We start from the raw sequence: 15,121 nt of genomic DNA, 5'->3' as shown, positions 1-15,121 counted from the left end.
AAAATATTTTCAATGAACTGCCAACCTTCATTTGTCTTTTGAAACAACAGATGTTCCTTTCCTTAATCTATGTAACCATTCTGAGCTATGAGAAATTTCAACACTCAAACATCTTTCCCAGCAATATTCCACATTAGTATTCACTGAGCAGTCCCAATGTTCATTAGGTTCTGCTATTTGTTAAATGGGATTTTAATGTGTTTAACAGTTTTTAGTGTTACTCGTGAAGAAGGCTGCAGTTTATTCTTTTTCTCCCTTCAATATGGTCATTTTATTTTCTTGATACAGGCTGCATTGATTTAAATACATAATGCTGATAGTAATAAAGTACTAGAGTTTGGAGATGCATGAGCTGTCAAAGATTTGTCAACTAAATCAAATGCTTTAGCTGGCTATCTCTCTTTATTATTATGAGTGGGAAATACAGAAGATGATGGATGAAGAGAAAAGACATAATTATATAAGCTAGTATGGAAAATATTGGAATCATATAAGAAACACTGTCCTGGAACTGTCCTAAAGATTGTTCATAATATTTTTGTTTTCCTATATTTTCCACCAGAGTTAGCTATGTCATGCTTCACACACAAAAAAGAAAAAAACCCAAACTATTCTTTAAACAACAGGACATTTGATCTTAAAACTCTTTTATATTCTTAATTCACCTTTTTTGTATAGAAGATATCTATTTAATTCTACTTAAACAAATGTTACTTCAGGTTCGTCACCATGAAGATTTTATCGCTGTTCAGGTGCTCTGTTCTATTTCATTTTTGACAAAACATAAGATGATGACTTAGAACTTCCTTTAGCCTCTGTCCTGTGGAAGTTCCACAAAGTACTACTCAATTAGTGAAGGCTGATCATTTTTACTTCATTCCTAAAAAGGCAACAGAATCATTCACTGGTTCATTCAATGTCTGAGTGGGCCATCTGGGAACGAGCTAGACATTTTCTCCAAACATTTTCAATCCCATACCAAGTAAGGAAAATAACTGACAGAATCTACTATTGTTGCAGCCATTCATCAAAAATATATTAAATGCTAATATAAGAATTCATCTCTTCCTCCCTAGTTCCACCAGGATGCTCTATGCACACTTCCATTGCACTCTTTATTATACTACCATAAACGTTACTACATGTCTGCCTTTCATACTCGACTATGCCTTCTTTGAATTCAATGATCCTTTATCCATCTTTGTATCCTCTTTCCTTAGCCTAGAACTATCACATAATAATTACTGTGTACTGAGTGTCTTCTGTGCACTATCATGGGAACTTGAGACATAGCTCCTTTAAATATCAATGAAACTAATGTGGTAGTCATGTTTTTATCCACATTTACAAAGCCAGAACCTGAAGCTCAGAAAAGTAAAGTGCCTTGTCACTATAATACCATTAGCAAATGGTGCAGCACAGGCTCAAACCCAAACCCAATGGTTAGCCTGTTACTCGACATTGCCTCCCAACATATACTAGATAGCAGGTCAGATGTTTTGGATACATCATTTTCTCACCTTAGCGTTCAATTTGAAAGTTAGGTATTCTTTTTGCCATTTTACAGAAGAGAGAGCTGCGACTCAAATACACAGGGAAGGAACTCAGTAAATGCTGGCAGACTGAATGAATCCAATGTTACAGAATAGATTTGGGAGGTAGTCAAAGATAATGGGGAGAAAACACATGTGGGCATAAACCCTGGCTGAACCTCTTCCCAAGAGCAAGTTACATAAATCTTTTTAAGAGCCTGAGAGCCCTCGTCATAATAATTTCATCAAAATGCGATTACCTGTATCATTAATAATGAATCCAATGTTACAGAATAGATTTGGGAGGTAGTCAAAGATAATGGGGAGAAAACACATGTGGGCATAAACTCTGGCTGAACCTCTTCCCAAGAGCAAGTTACATAAATCTTTTTAAGAGCCTGAGAGCCCTCGTCATAATAATTTCATCAAAATGCGATTACCTGTATCATTAATTTCAAAAGGTAGAAGTATACTATCAACACTATTTCCACAAGCCTCAAAACACTCCTTTGTTTATGAGGATTTTTCTAGATTATTTATTATGTAAATTCTGTGTAATATTTTTGATACCCATGCCAAAAAATTTACTATTAAAAGTCATGTGAAAACATCTTGCCTTGGAGAAATTTCGTATTTCTTTTCAAGCAATAAAGACACATGGGTTGCATCACAATAAAGTCGTGATGGGCTCAGTTATGCTGTGGTAACAGACAACTTCAAATTCTCAGTGGCTTAACAGAAAACAAAAGTTTACTCATGTGAAATCCTCTACAGGTCTGGGTAACTATTCCGGGTAGCTGACCTATGTGTGCTGTCAATATTTCAGGCTGTTTTGATCTTCTGGTAGCTAAGTAAGCTCCACAGAGTCTCAAACTGGCAATTCAATGCTTTTCCAGGGCTTGGGGGGAGGAGGAGAGGAATAATACATCATTTCAGCTCAGATTTCATTGGCCAAACCAAGTCCTATGACCACATCTACCCTCAAAGGAAATGCAATATTCCAAAAGGAGGAGATTAAAAATTTGATGAACTCTACTAATGTCTACTATAGGGTATAAGAAAAAATATCAAGTTAAATATCAAGGATGCTACTAAAAACAAGGTTTGGTGAATTTAAAGGAGAAAGATACACAGTTAGGTTAAGTTGATTTCTCTTACATTCTTAAAGGAAGAATGAAAAATTTTCCATTTTTATCTTCATCTTATCAATGAGGGCAATGAGAAGGAAATCAATTAATTTTATCGTATGGGCCTCTCAGCATTGTCGAAAAGAAATGACAGCAAAAATGGTCTCAATTTTAGAAATATCAGTCCATGCTTTATTCTAGATGTCTCCAAGTCTTAACGGTACTTGGAAAAAATGGTATATTCCCTGGAACGATGCAGGTCAGAGAGAAATGTTTCAGATTTGTGTGCTGATTTGCCATTAGCAAAATGCTTTTGCAGTCCTCTAATTCCATTCTCATAGTGACTTTCTGACATTGGCAAGCAATTGTCCTCATCCTTATTTTACAGATGAGGTGATTGAATCCAAAGAGGTCAAAATGACACTTATGTTTACAACTATTAAATAGCTAAGATGAAAACAGAAGTCAAAATCCTGACCTGCAGCCCACTTCTCCCTCCACTGTTCAATTCCAGTTCCTCCATAACAGGAGGAACGTAAGCCCATTTGCTGAGAGAACTACCCTGGAAATAAATCTTCCTTAAGTAATTCTAAACATGAATTTCTGTTGAGATAGCTTCAATTTACTTGTGCTTGCACACAAGCTGTATACCAAGTTGGAAGCCTACTGTGCAAGACAAGTTGAAATCAATTCAAATGATGTTTAACAAATATGACTCAATCTACTAGTAGATCAGAGATAAATAAAATATAACAAGCGTACTGACTCGGGATTCATGCTGACTTTCGGCTCACCTGAAGTGGGTAGGAGTTTCAAGTATGATATGGCTTTCACTTCTTGAACCACAGTGCCTTACAAAATGTAGGCTGCAGAAAGCATCACCTACTTGGATTAGTTCCTGTGTCAGATCCCATAGACACACTCTGTGAACACGTTGTTCGTGTATGGGGAAACCTCAGCAGGCTCAGATGAAACTAGTGATTTTCAGATGGGTAGACACTAAAATTATCTGACATGAATCAGGGGGATTCATGTCTTTGGATTAACTAGTCTGAGAAACAATGCTGGCAAAAATAAATAAGTCCCCCAGCCACTTTTTGTCAATTTGCTTGTCATTTATTTTGAAATCCAGAGGACTCATCTCGTCGTACTTGTTAAACATCGTGGCAATCTCTATTTACTAAATGTGAAAAAACATAATTAATTCCTAGGTGCTGCTTCTCATCTTCATGGCATTTTAACCCAGCTTCTAGCAGAACTGACTCTGCAGAAGAGGTACATTGTTTGGCAGTGGTTCTGTTTATGAATCTGCGATACTCTCCTTTGGGAGATGGTAATGATGATTATATTTAGTTAAAGTACTACAAATGAAAGACAAACTAGGCCATGCAAGCAAATGAAGGAGGTAGGGGAGCATCAGTAATAAAAAACCCCTTTTGCAGATAAATCAGTATTGGAGACATTGCTTTGATTATGGGTATGCCAAGTTGTTGGTTTGGGGTCACATTTGGTCATCGAATTAACCTGATTTAGGACAAAATTGCCATGAGAGCTTGTGTTATTTACTATTAGAGTAGAAAAGGAGAAAGGAAAAGAGCTCATTTAGACACAAAGTCAAAATTTTGTCAGAAAAATACATCTTTTTTTTTTTTTTTTTGCGGTACGCAGGCCTCTCAGTGTTGTGGCCTCTCCCGTTGCGGAGCACAGGCTCTGGACGCGCACACTCGGCGGCCATGGCTCACGGGCCCAGCTGCTCCGCGGCATGTGGGATCTTCCCGGACCGGGGCATGAACCCGTGTCCCCTGCATCGGCAGGCAGACTCTCAACCACTGCGCCACCAGGCAAGCCCCATCATTGTTTTAAAAATGGAAAGCACAGCAGCCTACAGTCAGCCCCTTATGGATGTTTGGTTCAAGTCAGGGAGCTCCTTCTTTAAGGAAAAAAAATGGAGAACAGAAAGGAGTAATCCTGTGAAAGCGTTCTAGGTAAAGAGCACTTTACATAATTATCACATATAATTTTCACAACGACCCTGAAAGGTAGGCACTATTTTCTCCACTTCACATTTGAAGAAATCAAGTTTCCACAAGGACCAACCACTTGCCAAAGGTCACACATACAATAAGCAATAGAGCTAATTTAATTCCTAGTCAGGTTACCTCCAAAGCTCATACTTTCCTTTATATCATGCAGCCATTACAGTATTACAGTATTTTTTTTTAAAAATCTTGTAGTTACTTAAATGAAGGTGCTTATATTTCTCATCATAAACTATATACTATTAAGTCAGAGACGACTGAATTAATTAATGGAAGAAAATATTTTACAAACCACTTTCTGAATACGGGTATCCTGGAATTGTATCACTTTAGTTTTCCACTATCTGAGTCATCATAAAGGAGACTCTTTTCCAGTACAGCATTTCTCAGTATGGGAATCATTCTTATTGCATGCTCTGGCAGAATTGAAAAAGAATCATCAATACTAAAAAATGACTAAGACAAATTCATCTTGGGTATGTAAAATTTTAAAGCTTAATAGAAACACTTTTCAGAAAACCAGTGCTCCGTTCTTATCTACTATTTGAAGACAGCAAACCTTAGGGATCTTCAGTCACTCAGCACATGCGTGTTTGCCCCAAGGTAAATGTGTGAACACTGGGAGATGCAGTTCTTGAGTTTACCTGAAGATGGCATCCATCCCAAGGCTGTATGTGATTTGTATAAGGACTCTCTTTAAATTCGCAAGCACGGTCATAAACTCTTTCCTACTGACTGGGAAATTTGTGCCATGTATGGTAAATAAATCTTCTTTAAGTGACAACACATTAATATGTTCTTCAGATGGTTGCAGATACACCTCATCTTGGGCAGTGCTGATTCTCAAGTCATTTCCCTAAAGAGAAAAGGAAAGTATAAAAGGGTAAAACTGTGAAAAAAGGGATTCTCTTCTCTGTGGATTATCCTCAGTAGGCTTTTAATTTCAGGTTAGCTTCCCCTGTCAGTCAGCATATTTCTAGTATGTATAAAAGGCAGAGAAAGCAATTCAAATATTAGCCTTAACCAGATGCATCACAAAGTATAAGCTTCCTGGTTATGCATGACTTTGCTTCCCCCGTTAACTAAAATAATAAATACCTGGCAACTCATAGATATATGTGACTACAAATGTCTCAGTTTTACAGAAGTGTACAAAAATTGCATATTTCAAATATACTATTTTATGGTGAATGGGGGTTGTATAGGAAAATAGGGAAGAAAACTTAGAACAGTATATGAAGCTATTGTTTTAAAAGGACTCTTCTATCTGGGGGAAAAAACCAAACAAACAAGAAAAAACCCTGCAGTTTAATGTTTACAATAGGATAATGGCATCATTACCATTTGGGTTAACATTTTATCTTAGTTCATTCGTATTAATAATATGTAACTTCTCAACATTTTACATTTAGAGAATCCCTTTTATCTCAAAGGAATTCCATGACATACTTCTAGTTTCATACACATACATATGTAATGATATATATCACCCAGATCACTTCATCTAATACTGGGAACATTCATTTTGGGGAAAGAATTTTTTTTATTGATTCTCATGCATGAAAGTTTCAAGACAAAAAACAACAGAGCCTCGTGCTAAATCAACATAGATCCATTTGGACTCATAAATATGCAAGAAATGTGTGATTTTGTGTGAGTTGAGGGGAGGAGGGCATGTGTTATGTGAAAGGAAGAGTATGAGAAAGGATGGAAGACAGTCTTTGTGATAACTTTAGCCTTCTAGCATTTAGGAACTGCCTATGGCCCTCCAAATCCCAAAAGCAGTTTCTCCTATATTTTTCTTACCTAAATTAGGAGTTTTGAATTCGATTTAACTGCACCTAAATAAATGTTTCCTTTTCCATTTAGTTCTACCTAATATAAACAAAGAAATCAACAATAAAATCTACTTGGAAGCAAGGAGAGATGGAAAAAGTACAACTATGTAAATCTGTCATTTGCCTAAATACTTTCAGTATCCTTATATTCTTGGGAAAATGGTCATTAAATTTTAAATTTAAATTCCAAATCTGCTCTAAAACTCCCATTTACCATTGGAACCCAATGCCTACGCTCAGTCTTTTAGCTATGCTTCAGAGTGAAACATAAGACTGCCATAAAAAAATTCCCAAAATATGATGTTTTTCTCTAGTAGTATGTAAATTAATGTTAAACTAGCCAAGTAAGGAATAACCTCAAATAACATAAGAGTGTAAAGCAGTTAAATATAAATGACACTTTCCATACTCTACCTCTAAGATGATCATAAGCTGGAGTATGTGTTCTGTATCTTCCTCCTCTTCTTCAAGGTCGTATGATACAGTAAATGTCAATTGTCCTCCAACTGCTGTGAGCTACAAGAGAGGAGATGCGTAATCATTACAGGACTGGAGATGGGTCATTAAATCATGTTTTAGTTATTATTTTAAAATTATTGTATTGCTCTAGAGGGCAGGATTTGGAAGAAGCAGAAATCATGAGGGTGCAGAGTGAGAATGATAGACACTTCTTTAGGAGTAACCTTTATACGAACCTTACCCATCAACAGCAAGCCTGACACAAATATAAATTCATGCGTTATTTTCCCTGGTATTGCAGGCTTGCTGAAATAGGTTAAGTACCAGGGAACCAAACACAGCCCCTCCTGTCATTCTCCTAGTGTGTAGCTTGAGCTTTAAAATTCCCAAACAGAGAAGGATCTTTGTTAAAATTGGGAGATTTCTACCCATCCCTGAGGGTCACTCACTTTCTGTGGGTCTGAATGCTTTCAGCAAAGACATCACTCCATTTCACAGGCACTTTACCTAGACTATAAGCTAAGCTGGGAAATGTTGTTGGTCAAAGAAAAAGAAGTGTAGCAGCAAATTTTATATCATGATAAAATTCAGTCAAAACTCCCAAAGAAGATACACTTTCCCCTGTGCAATCAAATATGCTTAGTTTGAATGAATGCTGTTATCCCTTTTCGTTAACCAAACTTCTTTCCTTCCAACATGCATGCCAAGCCCCATACAATGTATGCTTGAGGTTTACATCCTCTGACATTGACAGTAACCTTGCAGAAAGGATAAAAAAATAGGAAAGCAAGATCATTTACAGGATAGGAATCAACACTGGAGCTTGAGTGACAGACTCGATGCAAATGCTACAGTGCTTTTTAAAGAATTCCACCCCAGCATTGTAAATAGACACTCATAAAACAAAGCTGATGATTTGTATTCTGCAGTTTCCTCCATGCTGACAAACAGACCCAGTTTCGCAGCCCTAGGCTCTTTGTGGCCTCTCACAGCAGACCCTGACCACAAAGCAATTCCCGATCATGCTCTGGATTGAAGAGGAGGAACCCGGATTCCTCTCAGAGCTGTTCCATAGGGAATTGAACACAGCTCGCCATGGCTGATTAAACAGGGTTTTAAAATTGCAGCTCCTAATGTCTTCTAAGAGCTCATTACAGGGAGCTCTATAAGGAACTAAAATTCAGAAAACTTTTATTCCCCTGCTCCACTGAGAAATAGCCCTATTCTAATGTCTTTTCATATATAAAATAATAAATATCTCTCTGGATTATAGCCCTTGGCATTATTGTGAGTAATGAGGGGTGAATCTATGTAAAAGGTTTTTGGTTCTATTAAGATAAGCTTCCAAAATTTCACATAGCATGCTTGTTCAAAATCAGCCAGACATTTTCTCAATGACAGGAGTCTAGAAAGGCAGCAGAAAGAATGTTTCATATATTTCAAAGAGGACTTAACTATTCAGAATTTCCTAAATTAATAAAAATATTTAGTAGGAGGTAGGGATTGAGTTTGGGAAGAACATTGGGACATAGATCTATAATGTCACAAACTTTTGAGCTTCCAAATGTATTTTGATTATTTAAAATTTGGATTACATGTTATTATTCTTCTGGAATATGTTTCTTTAAAAAAATAAAAGACCAATGTAAATTAATTCTTAATTTCTTAAATCAATTTGAGAAAATTAAAATTAAAGGTAATTCCCACTTTGCCAATAAAAAGAGCCAAAGTGTGTGTAATTTGAGTATCCCAGATGTTAAGACTTAAGATGAAATACAAAAATGTTTGATCTGTTACAATATTTGATTTGTCAATGTATTTTCCATACCTGCTTATAATCAGTCATACAGTATATGAGATAATATAATATGGGAGAGTAATGAGGGTGGAAACGGGGAAAAAAGAACAAATAGAACTACATAGAAAAAGAGAGGGGCCTTTTGCAGGTCAATGATAATATAAAACATGAACTAAGGAATAGAATTAATTCAACCTATTTTCCTGAGGGCTTATAGTAATAGTAGTAATAATAATAATGAAAAACTGGTTTCACATTTCATAAAAACTTTTTTCCAAACTCTTCCACACATATTTGATACCCATGCTTTGGCAACATTAGAACCAGTTTTTGACTCATCTAACAATTTTCACGAGTGAATCTATTTTGCTTCCACCTAAGTTGTGAAAAACAGGAAATTTTAAATAGATGCATGATAACTGTTACCAGGTGTTTTTTCCCCAAACCACAAGTGTTCATTTCTATAATATTAAAATCATTGTCTACTTCATTCATCCTAAGGTGTGTATTTATGATCACCTCTATATAACTACTTAGTCAAGTACTTAGGTAATTTTTTAAAAGACTGTTTAAGATATCATCCTTCGATTGAGAGATTGTACCTCCTAGGAATAATTACTTATTCTCTTTTAAACTCCTTTGCCTCTATTTTTCCTTCAACTCCATAAAGTAATCTCTTCATAAGCAATAAGACCAAGCACTTCCTGGTGGTGCTTCCAGCTAATGTGTCTTCCCCAAAGAGCACATAGCATTGTAAGGTCTTTGTAATGATTCAATTATAAGATAACACCTTCTTTTCTGAGGAATATTGTTTTTGGGGGGAAAAAGTTTTGCAAATACTCAGAATATAAGTTGTCCTTTCATATATGGCTTGGATGAGGAGTTCTGTCTCTTCTCCATCCATGTACTGCTCCATATTCCAAATGCCATTTTTACTTGGCTCCCCCACATGCTTGCTTCTCCACTCTCCTATAATTCCTTCAGTATCCCAATCTTCACTCTCTCCATCAAATCAAATGTGCACAGGGCTGCAAGTCATCAATTAACTTTGTTGTCTCCTCTAGCTGTTATCTCTGGTTATTTGTTAGTTTTGCTGTCAAACTCTAAGATATGTGGTATTACACTCGTTTTCTTTATTTCTACCCATCCACCCTTTTTTTATTTTATCAAGCTGCAGCCTGCTTTCCACCCTTAGTACTTCACTAAAAGTGCTTCTTGAAAGGTCATTTATCAGCTTTATCTAGCAACCATTAATGGGCTTTTGTCCAGTTCTATGTGTCATGTGATAATTCTTAAGAGTCTTGACTCCTTGGTCTTCTACTACATTAGACTTTTCTGATACTTCTTCCCCTGGAGTACGACAGAGGTCATAACTCTGTCTCTGTGATAGATACATTTTTCTTTTATTCTATACTCAGTGTATCGATGTCTCCAAGACTCTCACTCTCTTTTGGTTATCCTTTCTTATTGACTTTCCATTCCTCTCTCATGGATTGAACTATGTTCATACCTGGTTTCTCAATCTGTATCTTCTATCCTGTCCCATGTCCCTGTATTAATTTGCTCCTGGTGTCATAACAAAGGACCAGTGACTGGGTAAACAACAGAAATCTGAGATCAAGATGTCAGCAGGGTTGGTTTTTCTTAGGCCTCTCACCTTGGCTTGTATTATAGATGGTCATCTTTTTCCTGTGTTCTTCCATGGTCTTCCTTCTGTGTTTGTCTCTGTCCTAATTTCCTCTTCTTGTAAGGACAACAGTCATAGTGTATTAGGGACCACACTAAGAACCCCATTTTAACCTAATTAATTAATTGGAATAAAAGATCCTTTCTCCAAATACAGTCACAATTTGAGGTTCTGGGAGTTAGGACTTCAACATACAATTTTGGGGAACAATCCAGCCTGTAACAGTTCTGTACTGAATGGTTGTTCAGTAATGTATCACACACTCAACATACCCAAGTTAATCTTATTATCTGGGTCTTCCCAGGAAACAACTATTTTCTTAACTTCCATGAAGCATGGGTCAAGCCAATTGCTTTGTTTCTGTACTGTAATTTGGAAACCATAGGTACAACATAATATTGTTTTCACTTTATTTTCTGTATCAGATTAGTGCCTCAATCCTATTCCTTGAAATGCTTCTTGTCTAACTTTCTGTTCCCATTGCTACATCCCACTCACTAGGTCCTCATCAAGCATTTGAATTCAATTCCCTGACTTCAGTCTTCTTTTTTGGGGAAAGTGTTATCAACAATTACTTCTGTTGTTGCACTTGCCTAATGAAGAACCTCTAGTGGCCCTGGGATCTATGGTATCATTCAAGTTTCTATGCAGTTTCAATACTCTGTAGGATCTATCTAGCACCCTGTTCACAAAATCTGTGCAGAGATGTCCCAGGGCACTTCAGTAAACTCACAAAGGCACTGTGGGATGTTGTAAATGTTTGAAGGAAATACAGCAATACTATATAATGGTTGGACACCACACAAACAACTAGCTCTACGTAGTTCACAATTTTAACAGATAGTTCTATATTCCTCTAGAGGATGTTCTCAAAATTTTGAGCTATGTTTTTGTTTACTTGCATTTTCAGCCATGTCACATCTTTGTTAAGCAAAGTTTTCAGTGGATGCTGTGATAAACAAAAACAAAAACAAGCATTGTACAAAAATCAATGTGAAACAGAAAATAAAGGCAGCAATGTCTGATCTGATTCTCAGTTTTGAGAACTTGAATATTACTCAGCAAGAAAGATCCCATTAGTAAGTAATTGTGATAATTTATGAAGAAAAGAAATTATTATATTGTCTAAATTTATGTGCATTATTTTTTAATGACTGCTAAGTTGTTAAATTACAAATATTTGTTAAGTTGTTTAGCCCTAACTACTGCGGCATATTTCAGTTGATCTAGAAGGCATTGTGAGAAAAATATGGAGACACTAAGAATACCACAAATTGAAAAAGTTTCAGAACTCCCAATCTAGCCTCTGTATCTATCCATTCTGCTACTTATGTGTGCTTAAAGTAATTTTCCTGCTGCAATTCTCATTCCTACAGCTCTCTGACCATTCAAATGCTGCTTTTCTTTCTTTGCCTGGTTGATGTCCCGCTGGACAGAAGACTGAGGGAAAAAAGTTCTTTCAGCGATATTCTTAAAGTCTACTGAGAAGTCAGTGGCAACCACAACTAGTAAAAGAACTAAAGGACAGAAGAACAGGTAGAGCTCTGTATAAACCAACTCATCCAATAACATTAAAGAATTCTAACCATACATCACATGACATTGGTAAGTTATGTGTACTGGGCATAACTTTAACTTTCCACAATCTTGGACTTTGTAGACTCTATTAATTTTATATTTGAGGTTTTCATATTAGTCCTTTTGGGGAAAACACTGATTTCTCTAATTTTACAGAGCACTGCATGTACAGCCAATAGAACATTTCATTTTCTCCTGCTATTTAGGAACTAAACTGGCATCGTTCTATTGGCTAGAGAAATATGCTTTTCCACAGGTAGAAATAAGTGCAATTCCAGTTTGCTTTAGGGCCTTTCTTATATTTACTGGATGGATTAGACTATATGTACCAGAGGTGAAAATTATATTCCTTTTCAATACAAAGAGAAAGTGAATTTAATGAAAATATTTCATTCCATAAGAGTTCCCAAAGACCTAGCCTTTTATCTTTCCCCTTATCTATTAAGCAAAATTCCCTTTGGGGGGATTCAGATATCAAATTGCGAAGGCGCTGCAAGACAAAGGAGCAGCACCCATCCATCCATTCCTGGAGATGGTTCAGTGCTAAGCCCTTCACTCTCCTGATCCTCAAATTCACCCCATTAAGAAAAGAGCAATGCAAGTAGCTGTTTCCCTTGAATACCTGTTTTAATTCTACCTTCAGGGGAAAGGAACAGCTTGATTGCAAGTAACATTATAGTTACTATGCAATATATAACCTAAAGTCACACTTAATAATGCAGTGTGCATGCAGCACATTGCATTAAAGATCTAATGAGGAAGGAAAGTTTTTCCTCATGAGTGGAAAAGGCTAAAGTTAATTCATAAAGCTAAGCTTTACAAAAGCATTTAGTATTAGGTTTTGTGTGTTCTAGCCTCTCTTTGTTTCCCCCCAATTTAAGAAGTATGGATTGAGGGATGAAGGGTGGATGATCTATGGAGGACAATATATCTGCAAGGAAATTTTTCTCAGAAAAATAAGCCTGGAATATTTGGTCCTCTGATGTCAGAACATCATCACTCTTACTCCACAAAATGGGGTGTGAAACCTAATATTTGCTTTTCTTACCATAGTAAATATTTCAGAAAGGATATACTAAAATCAAATGAGGAAAAGGCTTTGTAATATTGAGCAGGAAAAGTGAAACAGAGCTGTCAATTTCAATTTCGTATCACAAAGAGGGCAGGCGATTCATCTTTCTAGATTCCAAAGCCCCAGAGTATTAAACTCTGAAAAGGTATCCTCCCATTTAAGTGTTTATTAATGCGTCTATTCATGAAGCTCTCTTTCAAAACAGAAAAAGTATTCCACTACAGGTTTTGTTATACTCTTCTGTACATTTATAACATTGAGATAAGTGCATGTTTCTCTCCTTTCAAAACTTGATCATTAGAATAGAACCGATGCAAGGGGATGTTGAATTAGAGAACAGGCAGAATTTACATGGGAGATCTTAAAGTTACATCATCCTTGACGCACAGAAAATGGACTAGGAGTTGTGGGTGTCACATGGGGACAATACGTTCTAGAGATGTTGCTTTGGAAGGCAAGAGGCTACTTTACGCAGTCCAGGAGATACAAAGAAAAAAACTTGAGGAATTTTACTTTCTGCCTGCCTTACTCCCTTTCTTTTCTTCCTCTCTGCTTGCTTTTTCTGCCTTCTTTCCTTCCTTTTACACATCTCGCTCAAACCCTACCCCCACTCCCACCATCTCCGTCTCTCCTCTTTCTTCTGATTTTTTTTTTCCTTTTAGACTTGGCCACTTCCAACCCGATAAGATAATTTTGCATCCCTCTGTACTTTGTATCATCTAAAGTTCATATGTATCCAAAGCAGTGATTAAAATTGTGAATGCGTCAGGGCCAAGGACAGAGTTTTGTGGCAGCCCACCAGGGATACTCCCTCAGTGTAACACTCGTTACCTGATCACTCAGTGTCCTTGCAGCCCAGTCCTCCAACTGCTTACGGAACTACTCACGCATATTTATTCTTCCCAACTTTCACCATATTTTTCCAAATTCTCACAACCTACCTCCTAGCTAGTATTCATATACAATGTTTCTTATTCATAACGCCAAGAGATATTCATTATAGCATTTTGGTTGGCAGAGGGAAAACAAAGCAATTGTGAGAGATACATCTAGAGGAATTAAGAAGTCAATATGAGATTCCCATATGAATTTTTGTTAGATTAGTTGTTTATTCACTTGAGTAATGCCAACCTATCTCCAGCATAAGCTTTCTGTCTCCTGCGTAACAAAGTGAGGCCCAATTATACTTTCCCTATACTCAGTTATGATTCGAAGCAAATGGAATTATAAAGGTTTGATCAGGTAAGAATGTATCTGGTTGCAACTGAAAACCAGACAATTAGTGGTTCTCATATAACAAGAAGTCCAAAGGTAGAGAGATCAAATTTTTAAAAATTACAATGAATGGGTTAATCTTTTTCTATTTCATGTATTTTCTACAAATGCCTAGATCCTTCTGGGGGCACTTAAAAATATAAACATCTCATGAACAGATTTGCTAAACTTTACATAGAAGACGAAGCACTTAGAAGTACAACATCCCATACATAAATTAGTATTTAGTGTTTTCTCTAAGTTCTCTGACTTAGAGAACTACTTGCTACCTTGTGACATGCACTGATCAAATATTGAGTTGAAATAGTACCGTCTCAACAGATGCGAGTAAATGGTAGCAGCCAAATTCTCCAAACTGTTTTTTGTTATCAAGCCCAGACTCAAAAATAGGATTTTTGCAACAGCTGTTTTTCTTCTGTTTACTTTTTATGTTTGGATGGAAGCTTCCATTAGTACTCTTTCTTTGGGTTGGATTAATTTATGAGTAAACATTCAGTACAAAAAATACATGTAGCATATTATTAAACATTGATCTAATCAAATAAACCATAAATTATGGTTTTATATATACGTATGTTTCGTATTGACTAGGGCTTAATTTTTTTCTTTAAGTTCTCTGCCAAGAAAACAGAAAACTATATCCTCATGATATACAACGCTGATCTGATTAAAATAACAGGACCCATTTTAATCCAAGTTCCAGTAAGTTAAATAGA

General features: G+C 36.4%; 1 protein-coding gene across 1 annotated transcript in view; it reads right to left on the bottom strand.

Moving 5' to 3' along the window:
- The window catches only part of LAMA2 (laminin subunit alpha 2), a 610,905-nt gene that overhangs the window by 251,180 nt on the left and 344,604 nt on the right, over positions 1–15,121 (bottom strand). The window contains exons 13-14 of the mRNA XM_089921992.1: positions 6,951–7,052; positions 5,343–5,554 (exon numbers count right to left, since the gene is read on the bottom strand). Coding sequence (XP_089778118.1) covers positions 5,343–5,554; positions 6,951–7,052 — 314 coding nt within the window. The remainder of the gene's footprint in view (positions 1–5,342; positions 5,555–6,950; positions 7,053–15,121) is intronic.

The sequence above is a fragment of the Delphinapterus leucas genome, chromosome 12, assembly GCF_059928025.1.
Source record: "Delphinapterus leucas isolate spDelLeu-1000000601 "Yukka" chromosome 12, BTC_Dleu_Yukka2, whole genome shotgun sequence".
Lineage (NCBI taxonomy): Eukaryota > Metazoa > Chordata > Mammalia > Artiodactyla > Monodontidae > Delphinapterus > Delphinapterus leucas.
The sequence above is the reverse complement of the archived record's forward strand: the minus strand, read 5'-3'. Positions and strand labels throughout refer to the sequence as shown.